General features: G+C 42.4%; 2 protein-coding genes across 2 annotated transcripts in view; both read left to right on the plus strand.

Moving 5' to 3' along the window:
- The window catches only part of Pip5k1b (phosphatidylinositol-4-phosphate 5-kinase type 1 beta), a 256,047-nt gene that overhangs the window by 66,191 nt on the left and 173,724 nt on the right, over positions 1 to 16,132 (plus strand). The gene's annotated exons all lie outside the window — the stretch shown is intronic.
- On the plus strand, positions 9,859 to 14,531 carry Pabir1 (PP2A Aalpha (PPP2R1A) and B55A (PPP2R2A) interacting phosphatase regulator 1). Its single transcript, XM_048438731.3, has one exon. The coding sequence runs from the start codon at positions 9,964 to 9,966 to the stop codon at positions 10,822 to 10,824; it is 861 nt and encodes a 286-aa protein (XP_048294688.1). The 5' UTR covers positions 9,859 to 9,963; the 3' UTR covers positions 10,825 to 14,531.

A 16,132-nucleotide genomic window follows, 5' to 3' on the forward strand; every position in this document is an offset into this window, starting at 1 on the left:
TGGAAACTCATTAATTATAGTTGCTTGACTGATAGATAGCTCAGGCTTATTAATAGCTAGCTCTTACTACTTATATTAAACCATTTCTATTATCTATATTCTGCATGGTATAACATGGAGTTACCTCTCTTTTATCTTGGACCTCTTGCTTCCTCTCTGTGTCTGGCAGGTGACCCTCTGACTCTGCTCTTCTTCTTTCCAGTGTCCTTAATCTGGTCTCCCACCTAACTTTCTCCTGTGCTGCTATTGGACAGTCAGCTTCTTTATTAAACCAATCACAGTGACATATATTCACACATATATAAAAGAATATTTCACACTATTTTATCTTCAGCTCTATCAGAGACCTGAGGATATAATATTACCTAAGTAAACAAGAATGAGGAGTGCAAAACTTTCAAAACTATAGCAATTACAGAAATAGCTGGCTGCCTGAACAGTCACCAGGGTTCCTCTGAAATGTTGGGGCATCCATCTTTGGCCTACAATTGAACACATCAAGTCTGCTAATATTTTTTTAAAACTTTTGAGACACAGGAAAATAGCAAGCTTGAAGAATCTTGGTATTTATGAGGTCAATAGCAAATGATGATTAACACCCTGCCTGAGTGTTCAATGCTTAGCTACTTACTCGTCTAAGGTAGCTTAGTGAAGCTCGCTGAGTCTTATTTCCCACGTCTGTACAAGAAGATAATGATCCTGGCAATTATTAGCAAGGGATTGAGGAATGTTCCCAGATTATTTCAAAGATACCTGGGACAGATGCCCTCTCTAGGTGTAAGTTGCCGTTCTACATTCACAGGGACAGGGGCACTGTGTGGTGAAAAGCGGCTTCACTTTGGGGGCAGACATTTTCACAAGCAGAGTGCGGGCCAGTGAGATGACTCTGAGGAGGAAGGTACCTGCCGCCAAGCCTAAAAGCCTAAGCTTGACTTCGATAACCCACAGGGTGGAAGGAGAGCAGCAACCCCTGCAAGGTGGCTCTGACTTCCACTTCTGCATGCTGCACATGCACCTGAACACAAAATAAAATGTAACTTATAGAGCGAATTGACAGGAGAGTGAAGAAGAAAACTCCTCATTGCTTCCTAATACGTGGGGAATTTAGGTGACTGAACTCTGTGGGTCATAAAACTCCATTTCCAGCTAACAAGTTGAGCTATGGGTTTAAAAGCCATGCCTACTAAATTTCAGTTGCATTCAGTTTAACAGTTTGCATGGGACGGGCTTCAGAGCGTCTAGCCCTTCCTGCTTTATATTGCATTTGGTGTTCTGCTTAGCTCAGAATACAGCTGTGTACAAAGGTGACCACAAACCACAAGCTCTCCTTTCTCTGTAATAAAACCTTACTATTTTCAAGTGTCTTGAAAGCTAGGAAACTCATGGCTGTGTCATCCTCTCAGCCAAAAGAATTCCTAAAACGTGTTGCTTAGGAAGCTTTAGGGTGTTAGCTTCAAAATCCTTTGGAACATTTTCCTTTTCCTTGGAATCTATTGGTTTCAGCTACTTAAAGGCAAAGACATGCATCAAGTAACATTGGCTGTTAACACTGGGGTTTCCTGTTTCTTCCTCTTAACTCCATATGTATATTAAGGACTGAGTTCAACTTGTTTGTCAGGCAGAGTGAAATGTGTGTGCCCCTGTGCAATGTTTTGTGTGCTGAGAAGGACAGTGACCTGTCTGTAGTAATTCAAAGCAGGGTTTTAAATGAATAAATAAGAATAAGCCTCTAGGATTAGTCCCATTGAAACGTTCGGCACAACCAGGGAAGGTTGCATTGCTGCAGGGATTAGCAAATGGTTGGCTGTGGAGAACAGTATCCATGATCCAGCCACATTCCCAGTGATGGACAGCCTCAGTACTGTGTCACCCCATCTTTCCTCCGACACACGGACTCAGAGCAGGAACCATAAACACATGCTTTGGCCCATGCTTTGTTTCAGGAACCCTCTGCCTGGTAAGAGCTCTTTGATTCAAACCTACCAAGTCACAGAAGAGCCCTGCCTTTACAATTGCTATACTCTGAGGGAAGAAGATGAGGTGAGACTCTCCTTCCATGGATCAGCCTGGGAGTGAGAAAACAGAGGAATCCCAAGTCTAGAGCGGGATCAGCCTGTGATCAAAGCACAAAGCATGTTAACGAAGGAAACCTGTTTGTGTGGGGCCTTTGCTGTCTGCACACCTATTGATGACACCCTATTATTTGACCCTTACAACAAAGTCTGTGTAATGTGTCTCCATTTCACAGATAAGGAAAGTAAAGCCTAAAGAAGTTTCATGGTTGATGCAAGGCCACAGTGCTGAAAGTATAATAATCTGATTTCAGGCTTGGTCTCTTCTTTGATTATAGCCCTGTTGAGTGCTAATTTATAGAGATCGTATAGAAAATTTCTAAATATACACATGTTAATCAATGTTTCATTACTCTAACAAAAGACTCAAGGCAATCCACTTAAAAAGAGGATAAGCTCATTGGGGCTTATAGTTTTGAAGGCTCCAGTCCACAGTCCTTTGGCCTTATATTTGGAGGCAGTGCATTATAGTGGGAGCACATGGTAGAAGACTCCTGCTCATGGAACAAGAGATTGATGTTTCACAGCTTCTTCAAGGGTATAATCGCTAGTGGCACAAAACCTCCTTCATTTGACTCCTCCTTCAAAGGTTTCCCCACCTCACTGAACACGCATGATCTCGAAGGGCCAACTATATACATGCAAACAGATTCTAAGACTTTTGAACATGTTTATTTTATTAACTTTATATGTTATGTAAAATCTATCAGTTCTTTTTACATTATACATGGTTTGAAAGTGATCATGTGTTTTCCTCCTTCTTGACAAACGCACTGAATCTTACAAGGGAAAGATAGTACACAGGAAGAGAGAAGGTTATACCAAAGATGGATGCTTATAATGTTGAAATATGTGAGAACAAGACATTCCAAGCCTATTTTCTATTTTATCTAAAAGATATAAAGGAACAAAGAGTATGGATTAGAAATATATTTAAACTTATAACTTAATTTCTTTTCTGATATTATGCCTTGAGAACAAATTAGAATGTAACTAGCATCCACATCTGTTTACATGAAGCTGGCTGAAGTGTTAACCTCCCCACTTTCTAACCTTCAACTTTTTCTAAATGAATATGGCTCCGTGCAATGGTATGATAGCTTCTAAAAGCTTATTAAAAGTATTTAAAATGAAAGCTGGGAAGGATCTGAAGATCTTCATCACCTTGATAAATTTCTTACTGTCTCTTCTACCTTTATAGTTGGGGAGATAAGAGCCCCTTGACGGTACACACCATAGACCTCTCAATAATGTAGAGTTGGAATGACTGGTAAATTTGTGAGACTAATTTAAATTCTCTTTAACTGTAAGATTTGGGTAGCTGGACTTGTGACACTACACCTAGGTCCATTGCCCACCTGTGCTTCAACAGTCCCCAATGAGCTCTTTAGATACCAATTAAATTGTTCCATCTTGAATTTGTATTGTGGAGGTACTACCAAGACAACAAAGCCAACCAGGGTTGAACACAGTACACGAAGCTTGGCATGGAGACAGTAAAGATAGTGAGCGGGACGTCTTTCCTTTCTGCTTTCTCAGAGGTAGCCAGCCTTGAAGCACTATGGTAGTAGGGCCAAGGCCCACTCAGAGCTCTTTTGGTGGTGTTTAAATGGTCCCAGGAAATTTTCAGTGCTTTGTGAGGCCACTGGAGTCTGGGTGCTTGAGGCCTTGGGCAAATGTAGCTTCAGGGTGTTCCTGTTTGCTTTCTACCTACTCTCAAGGACTGAAAGCCGATCTTTCACCCACGGTGTCACCGGATGGAAACTTAACATTCCAGTTTAGAGTTAGAACTGAGGTTAATGTTTGCACTAAAGATCTTCCTTCCTAGTGAAGTGTGTTCCTACTCTTGTTCTTTCCTCCTCTATTTACATTCCAGGTCCTTGTGGGCATTTTGAGATCCAATGCTATACGTAGTGAACCACATACATTTCAAGTATTTGTATTTGATACATATTTACTACACACAGGCACACCTTGTCTCTAGCACACAAATCAGTGTGGGGCATCTTCTGTGTTCTCCCTGGTCAGTATAGCCACTATTTTGACTAGTTTGAGTTATTTTGAACACCAAAGGAATAGAACCAGAGTGGACATGGTGGCATAGGCTAATATGGGATAAGCGTCTGTATGTTGTGAATATGTTTTATTAACATTGGTTAATAAAGAATCTTATTTGGTCAATAGCCAGGCAGAATAGAGCGGGGGGAGGGATTCAAGCAGAAAGACAGGAAAAGAAGGTAGAGGCAGAGTGATGTCAGCAGCCACCAGGGAAGCAAGATGTGAGGTAACAAGCCACAAGCTTCATGGTAAAATATAAAATAGAAGTGGATTAATTTAAGTTGTAAGAGCTAGTTAATAAGCTTGAGGTAATAGACCAAACAGTTTACAATTAAGTCTCAGAATGGTTATTCAGGCTATTGGCAGGCAGGAGAGAATATAGGTCTTTAATCCTGGCGCTTTGCTATAACATGAGGACCTACTTGTTGGGGTTTCTGCCCTCCTACCAGGTCCCACAGCTGTTTGCCCCAAGGAAAATCACACAGAGGTCTACATAAGTTATAAACTGATCGGCCCATTAGCTCGGACTTCTTATTAACTCTTATAACGTATATTAACCCATTATTCTTATCTATGTTAGCCACATGGCTCGGCACCTTTTTTGGCAGGCAGGTCACATCTTCCTTCTTCCGTATCTGGGCAGGACTGTGGAGGAATTGGCTTCCTCCTTCCCAGAATTCTCCTGTTTATTTTGACCCGCCTATACTTCCTGTCTGGCTGTCCCGCCTATACTTCCTGCCTGGCTACTGGCCAATCGGTGTTTATTTAAAATATAATTGACAGAATATAGACAATTGTCCTACACCACTTTGAAAGGCAGGGGAAGTCTGTCAGATCTCTGAATTTGTGGCTAGCATGGTCTACATAGTGAGCTCCAGGCCAGCTAAGACTACATAGAGAGACCTAGAAAGACCCTGTTTCAAAATAAAACAAAATATGACCATAGAGTACATACTGTGTTTGAAATCTTCTATCCAGGATTATGCTGTGATCCAAACATCTTTTTGAGTGAAAAATGCCATTGTCTATGTATTTGTTCCTTTGTGGGTATCTGGGTGGATTTTGACTTGGGATTATTACAAATAGTAAATCAGGAATATTCTTCTGTCTTTTATTAGAACTCAGCACTCATCTCTCTTGGGTATATCCAAAATTAGTGCATATATTTTTTTATGCTGACATTTTTTCCTAAATTGATGTACCAGTGAACATTCCTAAGTAACTGTGTTTTCAGAGTACAATTTTCTTTTCCTTTAGATTAATGATGCCAACCAATGTTGGAAGTTGAGACATTTGCTACTCATTCCAGATTATATTCATAAACATACATGTGTTTACATTTCCCATTTATTTGGTATAGATTGAGAGGTAGAAATTTGCCTTGCCATATGCTCAAAGGCTTCTTACCAGTGAAAAATGAAAAATATCACAGAAATGAAAAAAAACATTAGTTTTTAAAATCAAGTATTAATCACAATACCTGAAGAGATATCTAGTTTTATGGTGTAGAATTGAACATGAATTTCAACTGTACACATATAATATTTAATTTATAGAGTGAAACCAGAAGGCTGTTCAACTAGGGCTTGGTCCTTTAGATGCTGCCTCTCACACAATTCATTTGTAACAGTTTGAATTGTATTTTATGACTTCGATTTTCTCTAATTTGTTCGTGATTGCTTTGAGAGGAAGCAGTAACTCAATATATTAAACTCCGTTTAGAATCTTCAGCACTGAGCATTTTAGTTCTGTCAAGCATGTGCCAGCAGAAGGTTGAAAAGAGATGGAACCACAGGGCTCTGGTTTATTGGGTTACATAATGGTTCATTCAAGTCACTTACCTGTGTGGGCTGGAGGGCAATATAACCAAGAATAATATTCCTGGCATTAGAAAGAACTCACAGGAAGAGGTGCCTAGGATCAATCTAGAAAAGCCTGTTAGGCTAGCTTTCCAAATAACAGTCTTCACTTCCCTTTTGGACAGACTTATATTATTTCGTTCATTCACTATAATTCATTCACACAATGGCTCCAGAAACACTGAATAGTCTGTGGCAGGCCATGCTGTTGATACTGGGCATATGGCCCAGAGCAAAATTGGTTTTGCTCATAAGGAACTTAAATTTCTAGGTGGAGAAGAGGCAAGAAAGCACTGACGTAGGAATAGAGATTAGAGTGGAATGGAAGTAGGGACAGAGAGACATGTGATTCTCCCAGAGGATATAAATACTGGATAAGAGGCTTGGAAATGCAGTCAGAATATAGGAAACTGCTTTTTTATTCTTAAGGTAATGTCAGAGAGAACAACCAGTGTCATTTCATTGTGGGAAGGAACTTAGCAGTGTGGCTGACCACCAGAGGAAGTCATCTATGAGGATTAGGGCAGTGTCTAGAAGGGCTTCAGGGCAAGGAGGCCTCTGGGGTTGGAAGTTTAGAGAAGAGGTCAGCAGGAGGACAGAGACTCATCAGGAAAGCCATGGCCATTGGGATGACCTTAGCCTTTTTCAAAAGAATGCACAAAAATCTAAGGATTCTGAATAAGAAAGCAGTAAGTCAAATTTTAAAAAATGATTATACTGAAAATTGGGTAACGTGGACTCTATGGGAAAGGCATGGAAGGAAAACAAAAAGAGACCTCTAACTGGTGTGGCATAAGTGGTTTACTTTGTGGGATTATCAAAATCACTGTACTTTAATAATTACATTAGTACCTGGACATCAGACATGGGTAAACAATGATTGGCTTATTAGCAATAATTAGTAATCTTCTACAGATACAGATATTTTAAAATACATCCTATGTCTAAGAGTCTTTCATTACCTCCTATTTTATGAACATTTTTCTCCCTTTGTTGTTTAAGTTAATGGACCATTCCTTGTAGACGTCTATATCTGACACTCATCTCTCTTCATCTTCTGAGTATAAAGGTGTCCCCCAAATACATCTCCCGCTCTTCCCAGCTTTTAGAGCATCCTCTGTCTTAAGAATTAATCTTCAAATTCTCCCAAGTCCCTGTGAGACTCATCAGGCAGCAGCGTAACAGCTTTCAAATTAGGACCTTGATTTATATGGGTTCAGGGCTTTGTTCTTCCATATTATTGGCAATTGGGCCTTTTGAGATTATTTTTTTGACAACTGACCCCTTTTAACAACATCAGTAACTAATTTATAACATATAACTTATAGACCAGTATTTAATCTATAAAACTGCAATCAGGAGAAAGCGGGACTTTGCAATGCTGAAATGACTGGAAGCAACAGACACTTAAATCATTGGTTCATTCCATCTGCCGTTATTTGCCATCACTTCATCTTTGAAACATCAGGCAGATCCTACAGCATGGCTCTCATTGTGTCATTCTTGTCAAAATCTGAGCAGCAGCCTACTACTTCCCATGTTAAATATAGAAACTTCTGCCAGGCGCTCGCATCTCCATTCTGACACCATCTTTCCCCATTATTCTTCTCCAGGTACTTACTTCATCTATTAGTCAAGTTCACTCTGCTGTAGTCATCTGCTCCTTCTATATAAAACATCACCCATTAAGATCCTACCTGTCCTTCAAATTCTCTCTCATACTACTTCCTTTACACTGCCACCAATATGCAAATGATTTCTGAGTCCCTAAACTCCATTGCACGTAAAGGCATCAGTAAGCATTCTAAGTCTTTGTACCCACAGAGGCCAGGTTCTCTGCAGGTTCTGGTTTCCCCTGAAAATTTGGGTCAATAATACCTACCCATGAGACTGTTATGAGGATTTAATGGATTATGGCAACGTGCAAATTAGTTCTGTAACCAACCCAAACACTTAGCATTGTCTTTATCTTCAGGACCCATATTTAGTAGACACTTCAAATAAAACCTATTTGAAATGAATTGGGAGACAGGAGGCTTGGAGAGCTGAGCAATGCTGAATGTCACTGATCCCTGTATCCGCCGTTTGTTGTTTTTTTTTTTTTCCTTTCAGCTGAAAAAAAATTACTATCCGCTCAAAGTGGCCACATTTGTATCTAAAAGTCACCCCAACCCTCCCAAAACTGAACTCTTAACCTCCATCGCATACCTTTCCTATCTATTTGATATTACCATCTAAATTGCTTATTTCTTTGAACACCTCAATTTAATCTCCTGGCCAGTCTTACTGTTTGAACCTCAAATCATGTCGTGTCCATCTGCTTCTCCCCACCACCTCCGCTACAACCCTAGTCCCGCGCTCTGCTTTCTACTTCCTAATTTTGTGTACCTCTTGCCCTCTTTCAGCTCCTTTTCTACCTAGCCGGACTGCTGTTTAAAGTATACACCAAGTTTAGTGTGATGCTGTCTGCCCTGAGGCCTGCTTCCTTGAGGGCTGAGATGCATCCGGGAGCTCAGGAGTTTGAGATTAGCCTCAGCAAAAACATAGTCTCGACTCCATCCCAAACAATAATGTACAAATAAAGCACACGCCTATTGTAACCCTGCCTAACACTCTCCATTGGCTTCTCATTACAGAATAAGATATACTCAGTCCTCTGCCCTCTCAGGCCACAGTCCCCATCACACTTTCACTATCCTCCACTCCCCCACCCCCGCTTTTCCCCACACCAGTGGATGTCTTGGCTCTTAACATTGGTTGGAACACTCAACCCCCTGCAGTCCACAAGACTTGTTATTTACAACTTAACTTTACCTAGTTGCCCCTTAACCTCTTCTATTGGTAGTACCTTATCACACCATCCTACTTTTACCCCCAAAGGCTTCCCGCCAAAAGTCCCCCATTTGGTCACCACCCCCATTCCCACCCAGGAGAAACCAAATGCCCTCACACAAGTCTCATTTCCTAAGCACAGTACCTGGTACACAGTAAATAGGCATGCTGGGATAGGAGATTTGACTGAATAAAAGAACAAATACAATCCCTCTTTTAATGAGATACAAAGTTCTGTGTTAATTACATATGCCAAAACCTGTTATTCTTTAAATGTGTCTTTTTCCGTTCGTTTAATCCCCATGCTGAGTGAACATTAGTGGCAGAAATATGACGATTTAGAAAGTCAGAAAGCTTCTTTCTCCCAGCCTTAAATGTGCTTATTCTCTCCCTCGTCCCCCCCACCCCAGACTCTGCCTTCATGTAAATTACCGTCCTCTCTGGCCTACTCCCTGTAGGTTCTAATCACCCCTATGTCTTACTCTCCAGACCGCAGCCAAAGAACAGTTCGGCTGCTACCGTACCCTTCTGCCGTTCCTTAAGAACGCCTAGAAGCTTTCCTTTTTATCAAGAAAGACCAGAACTTGCTCTTGTCCGCCACCAGGCTAACACTTCTGGTTTCCGTCTGCCACCTAGCTGGGTAGCAGGGGCTTCCCTCTTCCAGGACGGCTTTTACAAAGCGCCGCAGTTGCCTCCTTTAGATCTCGAAGACTGTGTTCCCTTCTCTCGGGAAGCCCTCCCAGGCTAGCCCATGCTCCATCATAAAGCCCCGCATCGCCAAGGGCTCAGTCTTTCTGAGCTCATACTTGCTTCACAAACATAGACTTCTGACTGCCGCGGCCTTTACAACCGGCCTTCCCGCTAACCCGCGCCCAGCGACTATTTGCGGAAGGAATGAACTGACAAGCTAACCAACCACCGCTCGCCCTTCCCCCGCCGGCGCGCCGCAGCAGTGACGCGTTAAGCTGGCGCCGCGAGGACGGGCGTGTCGGGGCGCCTGCGCGACGGGGCACGCATGCGCAGAGGCGCGAACCTGCTGACAGATTCTCGAAGGCGGCGGCGGCGGAGGCGGCGGCCTTCGGCCCGGGGAATGGGAATCTCAGGGCCCTGACTGAGCACCGCCCCCGCCTCCCTGCCGAGACATGGCTCAGGAGAAGATGGAGCTGGACCTGGAGCTGCCCGCGGGCACGGGCGCGAGCCCGGCGGAGGGCGGTGGCCCTGGCGGTGGGGGCCTTCGGAGATCTAACAGCGCCCCCCTGATCCACGGCCTCAGCGACTCCTCGCCGGTTTTCCAGGCCGAGGCGCCCAGCGCCAGACGGAACAGCACAACGTTCCCGAGCCGCCACGGCCTGCTGCTCCCGGCCTCGCCGGTCCGCATGCACAGCAGCCGCTTGCACCAGATCAAACAGGAGGAGGGCATGGACCTGATCAACCGGGAGACGGTCCACGAGCGCGAGGTGCAGACCGCAATGCAGATAAGCCACTCCTGGGAGGAAAGTTTCAGCCTGAGTGACAACGACGTGGAGAAATCCGCCTCTCCCAAGCGCATCGATTTCATTCCGGTGTCTCCAGCACCGTCCCCCACCCGGGGAATTGGGAAGCAGTGTTTTTCACCGTCCTTGCAAAGTTTTGTGAGTAGCAACGGATTGCCTCCAAGCCCTATTCCCAGCCCCACTACCCGGTTTACTACCCGGCGAAGCCAGAGTCCCATCAACTGCATCAGACCAAGTGTTCTTGGACCATTGAAAAGAAAATGTGAAATGGAAACTGATTATCAGCCAAAGAGATTTTTCCAGGGCATCACCAACATGCTGTCTTCTGACGTCGCACAGCTGTCAGACCCCGGCGTGTGCATAGCCTCCGATACCCTGGATGGAAACAGCAGCAGTGCCGGATCTTCCTGTAACTCACCAGCGAAAGTCAGCACTACCACCGACTCTCCTGTGTCGCCTGCCCAAGCAGCCTCCCCCTTTATTCCAGTAGATGAACTTTCGTCTAAGTAATTCACTCGCCTTCAGCCCCCCTCCCCCAATGGAGAGAGAGAAAGAGAGAGAGAGACAGAGAGACAGAGAGACAGAGAGAGACAGAATCAAGTTAGAGCAAGCACTGAACTTTGTCGATTAAGTTGAGGCTGTTTCCTATTTGACTCTTTCCCCTTTTTTTGGAAGTTCCTGAAATGTTATTCTAGAGAATTTCTATGTCAGGTTCCTGCGGACGCCCTTGAATTCAGTGTAGTAATATTTTCGGACTTTTTATCAATAAGTGTGTTGAAGCATACATTTTACGCTGCTAATATGTCTAAATACATATGTTATCCCTTGATTTTTTAAATAATTGAGAGCTCTATTTATTTATGGGATTATTAAGTTCTGATGAAAATATAAATGTTGAATTTCAGTTTAGTAAACTGATGTTTTAAAATTTCATAGTTCATGGCACACTAATTTTTAATGTTTTTAGTGATTACTGTTTTCCATCTATTGAAGACCTTACCTTCTTACAGCTTTAAAGAAAAATGTTAGTCATATCAGGCCGTTGGTTGTCTAGTTAACCTAGGAGTCCTTGGATAGTTAATGCCCTAGGCACAAAAGTAGATGGGAGGGGAAATGCCAAAAAGAGAAATAATAACACTTTTCAGCAAATATTTTAAAATTAAGTATATAAAAGTAAACATTTAAGAAGGACATTTTCTAACGAAATTTTAATAGTGAAGTCACACCAATATAACTTTAGAAATGAAAAGTTTCTTTTGAAAACATTTTTTACCAGAAAATACATTCTCTTGGGTATAATCCTCAAAGTTCAATGGGACCCTGCCTTGTTGTCTTAGCTCACTGTAGAAAGCGAAGGCAAGGCTCTTGCTACCATGTCATGCTTAACGTTTGTGAAATATATAAGTTTGGGAAGCTCTATTGAGTGTTGGGAGAACACCCAGACAGACGATATTCTCTCAATCATTGATAGACTTTACTATCCAGTCATGTCTTGATTCTTAAAATTCTTGCCAATGAGAAGCCAGAGCAGCATTTGGCTGCTTTTCTGCTCTGCCCATCTGTCACCTTTTCCCTTGCTCAGAAGGAAGCAGCTGTTTCCTTGGCTACAGGTACTTCCTACTCCCCACCAAGCTAGGACATAGACCAAGGTACCTCCGACAGTATGATGCATCTCTATGGTTGGAGCTACATTAGCAACAGTGAAAATGTTACTTGAAGGCCGATGGGGTACCAGAGATCAGTGGAGAGTCGCAATGTAAATCATCACTTAGGTTTTCGTAAAGGTGCAGTTATGGAGTGCTTTTCCTTTGCAATTAAGATAAATCGTAAGTGGTTTTTATATTGTACTTTATAATACTTCATCTATCCTAGATAGACAAGGCAAGCAGACACATGAAATGAATAACAGATCAACAGGAAAAGGTTAAAAAATAATACTTTAAGAGAGAGACCATGACAAAAATTCCTACTTTTTAAAGTTATTGCCTACAGATTTTAAGAATTATATGGAATTTTTACAACTATGAGAATAAATGGAACTGGTCAACTCTTGACAGTTGCATCAAGTTTCAGTGAAATAACATCAAGGGCAAGTTTGTGTCTGTATGTGTAACATTTCTGGGTAATAGTGTATTTTGCTGACACCCTAATTGTTCCTCAGCTTAAACTTATAATATATCCAGTTTCCTGTGGGGTGCTTGACCTTCTTATAGAGGAACTTTAATAACTTCAAAACAAGACTCACCGCCACATTTAATGTGTTCTTGCAGGTTGATGTCATCGATGCCTCATTTCCTAAACTGGATGCCATGTGACATCTGACTTCTTCCTGTCAATACAGCGTAACCACCAAGTTCTGTCAGTTTCTTCTCAAGTGTGTCTCATGTTCTATTCCAGCTCCCCTGGTCACCTGCCTTCCTGTGTCTCACCTACCTTATAGCTTGGTCTTCACACTGTCTCCTGAATAATCTTACTATATTATAAACTCGATTTTTTTCACCTTCATGCTCAAAACCTATATTGTTTCTGTTCTTATAATTTAGGTAGTTCTGTATAGTTTCTGACTGTAGTAACCTGTACTGGTGTGGCTGTTCCCTAAAGGAGCTCCAGTCCTCTCGTCTCAGAACTCACCTCCCTCCTGCTGCTGCAGAGACTAGACTACTTGGTAATCCCTAAATAGACTACATATTCTTGCATATTTGCACTTTTAAAATGGGTGTGTTTGTATATGTTTGTACATGTGTGCTGCACACACACTACGGTCAGAGGACAATGTGTAGAGTTCATTCCTTTCATCATGTGTATTCTGAGAGTCAAACTCAAGTCACCAGGGGTGTCAGTAAGTTGGCGTGTCTTGTTTATTGGTTGGTTCCTCTTTCTCCCCCAGTGATATTCCAGCAAATGCCTTTTAAGTGTGTGTGTGTGTGTGTGTGTGTGTGTGTGTATACATGCATTGTGCACCTGCATACACACACACATGAAGTCAGAAAGCAGTTTGTGTGAACTGATTCTCTCCTTTCACAGTGTCGGTTCCACTTGGCAGCAGAAGCCTAAAGTTACCCACTGACCCATCTTGAACCAGCCCTCCTCCACTTTTTAGTTCCACATGAACTTTGACTGAAAACTGTGTATATAGATTATAAAATACTTAAGTAATGTATACATGTATATAGTTAAAAATCTGCCATTTACTATGTAAACTTCATTATCTCTTCCTGCAGGTAACATCTGCTGACAGTTTGGTGTGCACTCTGCAAGCTGTGATGCTCTGCATTTCCCTGCGTATATATGTGCGTGTAGATGCAGGGCATCAATATGCGTTGGTAGTTCTCTCCATTTCTTTCACTCTATCTTTAATCACTCACCAGGTCTTACTGATTTTATCTCCTGGAATCTAACTCCCGGTTTCAATCTCTGCTGCCAGCAAGATCCAGGCTATTGTATCCTTCTTGGGCTTCTCTCCCAGTGGTACTCAGCATCCTTGCTCCTGTCTGCTGTCTGTTCATTTGCTCAGCGTTACCCTTTTAATATTGCTTGTTTCTTATTTTTATGAGTGTACAAAATGCATCGGTTCTGGCTCGGGGCTCTGAAGGATTGGCCCTTGCCTCTTCCTTGTTTTTGTTTGTTTGTTTTGTTTTTGTTCCACCCCTGCTAGTTAGCTATCCTCTTTTAAACAATTATTTATATGTATATGGGTGTTTGCCTGCGTGTATATCTGTGCACCTTGTGTATGCCTGGCGCCCACGGAAACCAGAATAGAGCCTCAGATCTGATCTGCGATAACTGGGGTTACAGACGGTTGTGAGCTTTCATGTGAGTGCTGGGAATTGAACTCGGGTCCTCTGGAAGAGCAACCAGTGCTCTTAACCTTTGAGCTCTCCAGCCCTCACTTTCTGCTTTTTAAATGCCTGATATTCACTCTTACTGCTTCCTTTCGCCAGGTCATTTTCCTACAATGTATGAAAGCCTTTATTTTCCTAAACTGCTGCTTTTCTGTAGGTGGTAAATCTTAAGTAAGCTAAGACTCAGCATTTGTATGAGTAATTTACATCACCATAGCAACTTTAACCATTCCTCCTTAGCTCACATGGACATTTGCTTCCAAAAACACATTTTTAAGATATTAGTGTCGCCAATTCATTAACTTTGACCTAAAGCAATTAACAGCACTTAGTTAAAGGGCCATTTTGTCATATCTAATAAACTTCTGCAGTGTATTTTCTTTCCTTGTGGGTGTTTAAAATGTATATTGTGAATGAACGAAATCACAAATGGTTACCAAACCCGAGGGTGGCTGGATGCTGGGATTTTTAAGCATACTTAAAAGTGCATGCCTTCCAGAAGGACCTGGGTCAGATTGCCTTCCAGCGGGTCACATTGATTCAACCCATTACACAGCCTACCTACCTCAAGAGACCACTCGAGATAGTTGGTAGGAAAGCAGGTAGTCTGAACTTAGTGAAAGGCTGAATTTTTCCCCCTGTATTTTTTTGTGAGGGGTGGGGGGAAATTGGTAGACAATTAGAGAGAGGAAGTTGCTATAAGACGAGGCAGGGAAGACAATGTAAACTACAATCCTAAGTGGGTATCAGAAAATAAAAGACTTGCCCTTGGAAAGCAGAACTAGAAACCTGGTTTTCTTCTTCAACCCGAATGAAAATGTTGGCAAAGACACTGCAGCTGTTGGCTTGCTTTTGCAGTGGTTTGGGGCTCAGAGGTGTGGAGGAAGACTACACTTATGTATGCTCCGTAGTGAATGAGCTTCGCATCTGCTTCCTTCATCTAGTTAATGAGGAGCATAGGCTATTTGAGGGCAGGGTCAGAAGTGAATTAAATGATTAATGGCCTGAGAATGTGTAAAGGAGAGGCTTAAGAATGAATAGAGGGCTAGCCCGGCCACATTGGATTCTATTTGCACCCGCACAAAGAGGTGAGCTGCACTGACTAGGCTTGGGAGTCAGCTAAGTAGGCACTAGTTAATGTGAGCTGTGGCACAGTTGTTCCTGGGAAAGTGCAGTTGAGTTAGGGATGGTCAGAGGACTAGTGGGAAGTGGTGCCCCACCTATTCATGATCTAACCTTATAACCTGTCACACCAATGAATATGGAGAACCTGGTCTCATTGTGGCACTTTTAACTATAATTTTTCACAGTTGATCTTATTTAGCTAGAAGAACAGCCCAAGAAGCAAGCTTCCACCTGAACTCCACTTACTTGGTAGACATTTGTATCATACTACCCCTAAGAACCAAGACACAATTTGTTGACATTTAAGTATTTTTTTCTGAAAAATTAAAATAATCTTTATATAAAATGTAATGAAGTGCTTTCTGTGTATCCAGCATTTTTAGGGGCTAGTTTTCAATGTAATAATTTTACCGTGTACTGAGATGATCTTAACCCTTGTTTTTTGAATGAGGAAATAGGGGTAGAGTGGTGAGGACACTTGCCTGGGAGTCCGAAGCTGGAAGCTTCGCTGCTGGTTGCAGTGGTTATGAGCGGACTGGAGAGCCAGGCTGCTGTGGTTCAGGGATCAGTGGATGCAAGGACCTAGCAACAGTACAGAACAGTGAGGGACATTGCGCTGACAGCTGTCATCGTTTGCTTCTGAGCAGTTCTTTCCTTCTGTGACCTCCCCTGGATTTGGGTCCAGCTCACTGGAAGTGCAGGGCAAGTCTTATTTCTCCTTTTTAGCTCTAGTTGTCATCCTTCCTCTATGAATCCAGAGCGCTGATCCTTCTCTCATGGCTACTGCTTGCTCCAGGTTTTAGAGACATTGGATACTTTCTTCAGTGAAATAAGGCTGTCAGATGACAGTT

Source organism: Myodes glareolus, chromosome 7 (assembly GCF_982192425.1).
Source record: "Myodes glareolus chromosome 7, mMyoGla1.1, whole genome shotgun sequence".
Classification (NCBI taxonomy): domain Eukaryota; kingdom Metazoa; phylum Chordata; class Mammalia; order Rodentia; family Cricetidae; genus Myodes; species Myodes glareolus.